The sequence below is a fragment of the Taudactylus pleione genome, unplaced genomic scaffold (assembly GCF_031769625.1).
Source record: "Taudactylus pleione unplaced genomic scaffold, aTauple2 ptg000503l, whole genome shotgun sequence".
Classification (NCBI taxonomy): Eukaryota; Metazoa; Chordata; class Amphibia; order Anura; family Myobatrachidae; genus Taudactylus; species Taudactylus pleione.
Genome location: NW_028284905.1, coordinates 195,820 through 200,264, shown reverse-complemented (window position 1 = coordinate 200,264; position 4,445 = coordinate 195,820). Strand labels below are relative to the sequence as shown.

At 45.3% G+C, this 4,445-nt stretch overlaps 1 protein-coding gene across 1 annotated transcript; it reads left to right on the top strand.

Moving 5' to 3' along the window:
* The first annotated feature begins 205 nt into the window (after window positions 1-205).
* LOC148501754 (gamma-crystallin 2-like) lies at window positions 206-4,244 on the top strand. Its single transcript, XM_088450006.1, has 3 exons — window positions 206-288; window positions 1,008-1,250; window positions 3,895-4,244. The coding sequence occupies exons 1-3, from the start codon at window positions 265-267 to the stop codon at window positions 4,168-4,170; spliced, it is 543 nt and encodes a 180-aa protein (XP_088306132.1). The 5' UTR covers window positions 206-264; the 3' UTR covers window positions 4,171-4,244.
* Window positions 4,245-4,445: the final 201 nt, after the last annotated feature.

Sequence of the window (4,445 nt, the reverse complement as noted above, 5' to 3'; positions counted from 1 at the left end):
CTGCCATTATTGCAATTCACCGGAAGGTAAACAGAGTTTTATACAGACTGGCCCCATGCACACATCACACAATAACACACCAACAGCAACAGCAAAAAAACAACAACAACAAAATGAGTAAACAATGATGACACTATATAGAGTGAAAAGGACTGTACAATATCCTTACTGGGCAGAAAGGTTTGTGTGGCTTATGCAGCTTTGGCAGTTCCGTGTGATATATAAAGTGACTGCCAGGCCAGTTTTCTCCATACACTGAGGTGTATGACCACTGGCAAAATGGGAAAGGTAAGGTTTTATTTCTGTCATTCTGAGTCGCTCTGCCGCATCCGTGTCTGCGCCTTTGCCGGTCTTGCATATGCGACTTATGCTAATACTGCTACAATCCCTCCCCAGATGTACAAGGGTGCACCTGAATGTGTAAGGACTGAGATGCCCACTCTGAACGTCTTCAGGTGCTAAAATACTGCTTTGTGCGTCTTTAGGTGCAACCATCAGTCGAAACTTGCACCAGTCCCATAATAGGTGCAAATTCTCCATCAGAATGTGGACTCCAACGTGAGCAATTATGCAACAGAGTTCACAGTCAGTTTAGCGACACGCCCACGACACTTCTGTAACACACCCATAATGCAGACCATCTTCGTGAGTCTGAATAGCCACCTCCCAGTCAGCGACCAGCACATTTCCAATACACTTCAGATGCAATGGGGTAAATGCATTAGCTTGCAACTTGTAGGCATCGGCACAATTTTGGCGAGTCTGCCCAATGTTTTTAAGTGTCATTAATTTGAAAGGCAAAACCAACCTGGTGAAACCTTTTAAATGATTGCCACTTTAAGGTGCCTTCAAGTCTCATTATATTACATTTGCCCCCATTGTCTCAGTCGGCACGGCGACACTCTGTGCGTACACCACAGTTTGCTTGCGCAGTGTGACTTATATGGTGCGATTAGATTTAAATGTAATTCACGCATGTTTATTCAGAATTATTTATTAAATTGCAGATAATCTTCTACGAAGACAGGGACTTCCAAGGACGGTCCTACGACTGCAGCAGTGACCACAGAGATTTACAGTCTAACTTCAGTCGATGTAACTCAGCTCGAGTGTTAAATGGTTGTTGGATCATCTATGAGCGCCCAGGTTACACCGGTTTTCAGTATTACCTCAAACGTGGTGATTACCCAGACTACCAAAATTGGATGGGCTACAGCGACTCCATTAAGTCCTGTCGCATAATCCCACAGGTATTATATAAATATCATCTTTCCTGTATTTTGTACATTTCCACATATTGAGGCTGCAGAGTTGTTCATATTGTGGGTCCTGATTCTGCAAGGATCGTAAATGCATGCAGGCTATAGATATGATGTATGCACGCAGGCTATAGATATGATGTATGCACGCAGGCTATAGATATGATGTATGCACGCAGGCTATAGATATGATGTATGCACGCAGGCCCTGATTCAGAGCTGAATGCTCTGAGCAGAACGCTCGCTCTGAATCAGGGCCCTCCTCCATGAAAATGGAGCGTCCTCCTGGACGCTCGTATAGCTGTGGTTGACCACCCACAGCTATAGCAAGCGTCCATGATGATGGTCGCGATGGTCAAAGACCATCGCGACCATCGGGCTTGCGACGAGACCCTGAGGTAGGGTCTCGCTGCCGCAAGCCCAGGAGTGATTTTGGCTCTATCAGAGCCAAAGTCACTCCCACTGACTACTGACGTCAGTGGGGCCGGATCAGATGGTAGGCGTTCCCATGGAATGCCCACCAAAGGGGGCGTGCTGTCAGTCACCATCGACAGCACGCCCCCTTTGGTGCGAGACCCCGAGCGACGTATTTCTCGTCGCTCGCCGGGTCTCGCGCATGCGCACGATGGAGCTCCCTCCGTCGTGCTCATGCGCAGTCTCAAACATCGACCCGCTAGCGAGCGAACTTTGCTTGCGAGCGGGTCTGAATGACCCCTCAGGCTATAGATATGATGTATGCACGCAGGCTATAGATATGATGTATGCACGCAGGCTATTGATATGATGTATGCACGCAGGCTATAGATATGATGTATGCACACAGGCTATAGATATGATGTATGCACGCAGGCTATAGATATGATGTATGCACGCAGGCTATAGATATGATGTATGCACGCAGGTAGCTTTGCAATTGTGAGCCTTACAGAAAATGTCCAACGTAGCATCGGATAATCTGCATGACACAGCCGGATGCCGCAGTTTAAAGGAAGAGGCCATCAAATCTCCTCAACCAGATCCTAGCATCTTCCCCTCCCATAATGGCGGCGACACGCCTCCGTTTTAGGAAATGGACGGCATCGCCGCCTCTTCCCCGCCCACAAACAGCAGCAGACTCAATCACTCGCTGCCAGTCTGCGAGCGAGTTAGCAGTGCCCATTTTGCACACTCGCAGAATGGGTCCTGTGCCTGCGCAGATTCCCAAAGATTAGGAATCTGCGTTCAGCAGTACACTAGCGAGAAATGCTGAATCAGGCCCTGTTGGTGTAATTCAAGCTACAAAACAGTGGATACAAACATTTTGTATTTCCACCCATATGCTGAGCTGAACATAACTCATATTTCCCTAGTGGCTACAAGCCAGAGATACTAGATGGGTACTAATACTAATGCATCTGTTGGTGCTGGGACTTTAAACTTTTGTTGGGGCCCCCCTAATGGAACTGGACTGATGTTAAGTAGCACGGCCTGTTTCAGACAGAAAGGTTTATTTATTATTTTATTTATTTTTTATTGAGAGATATGATTGCTAAAACTGCATGCGGTTTCAGCTATCTAGCCTCTCTGAACCACCGTTTTTTGCAACTGTTTTTAGCATTTTTGTTGGCGCACCTTCATGAATTTAGCTCTTTCTATTTTTAACATGTAAAGGTCATCCCCTACAGCACTATATATGCAGCAAGGGCTATCACAGGATGGCTGCCCCTAGTGTGGACTATATTAAAATGACCACGGTCGACCAATTGAAGGCCAGATTGCCCATACCAGAAGCCTCAGAGGCTGGAATACTACAAAAGGACAGGGCTTACAGTCTGGTCCCATTGGCATGAATATGAAAATGAGATAAAAGGAGTTGTTTGGTGCCACAAAAGAGAGACAGGATCTGCAGGGCAAGCTCTGCTAGGGATGGCCATCAGTGGGATAATGTCTACGTGTTAAGAAGCCTAGGCTAGTATTTCAACATGTGCACCACCGCATATTACCATTGTATAGTGTTGTGTGAGCAGGGCAGGGCCATAGAGACATCCACATACTGAGGGTGGGTGGTCAAATCCAGGAGGCTTGACCACACCCCCTCTGGAAAAGTAATACCGCTTGGTGCATCTTTAGATGTCTTTAGATACCACCATCAGTTGCACCGATGCATCATTGAAACTTGCCCCAACCCTATGGTAGGTGCAGATTTTACATCCGAGTATAGCCTTCATCTGAGTATGGCAACCTCTTCAGCGACATGTCCGCGATGCTCATAAGATGAACCATCTCTGTGCATCTGAGTAGACACCTCCCAGTCACCACCCAGGAGCCCCCAGCACATTTCCAGTACATTTCTGTTACCGTCTGTCATAATCACAGCAGCACCTGTGTGTCTACACACTGTGTAACACATGCGCCGTAGGAGTGTTTAGGGATTTTCTGTGCATGTGCAGTAGCTAAAAATCACTCAAATGCATGAACATCGGCGCTGCGTACGACTCGGAATCTGTTCCTTTGTGTATTATCAATTTTTTTGTTAGTAAAAAATTCTGACAACAATTCTGAAATTTTCATTTAAATTATTTGAATTGTCATTGTTCTACTGATGTCCATTTGAATGATTCCATTTTTATTTTTGTTTTATTATTTTCTGTGTTAGTATCACGGCTCTTACAGGATCAGGCTTCATGAAAAGGAAAACTTCAGAAGTGAGACGATGGAGTTCAGTGAAGATTGCCCGCATGTTTTTGAAAAGTTTCGTCACCACGACATTCACTCCTGCCATGTGCTTGAGGGATACTGGATATTTTATGATCAGCCCAACTACAGAGGTCGTCAGTATTACCTAAAGCCGGGCGAGTACAGGAGATACAGTGACTGGGGTGGATTAAATGGCAGAGTGAGCTCTTTCCGGCGTGTCATAAATTTCCTCTAGATTCGAGTGTATAATAAATATTGGCTCATTGTATAATTGGTGACGGTTATTCTTCTCATGGAAGTGTTCACTGCTGGAACATATAATAATAAATATTTTTCATCAATGATATTTCTAATGTACAACTAGGGGAGATTTTACCTTTTCAGCTCCCTGAATTGTACAACTCTCCTTTCCCACATCAGTCCCTCAAAATCACTGCCGTCTTTTTTAATTACTAAACTGCATACACTAAAACAAACCCTCATACATAGTCACCCAAACATTTACAGTAT

Excerpts from the sequence above, each read along its gene's own strand:
- LOC148501754 (XM_088450006.1), top strand. The coding sequence starts at position 265 with ATGACCACTGGCAAAATGGGAAAG. Across the intron at positions 289-1,007 it reads CCACTGGCAAAATGGGAAAG|ATAATCTTCTACGAAGACAG; the intron begins GTAAGGTTTTAT and ends ATTAAATTGCAG. Across the intron at positions 1,251-3,894 it reads CCTGTCGCATAATCCCACAG|TATCACGGCTCTTACAGGAT; the intron begins GTATTATATAAA and ends TTTCTGTGTTAG.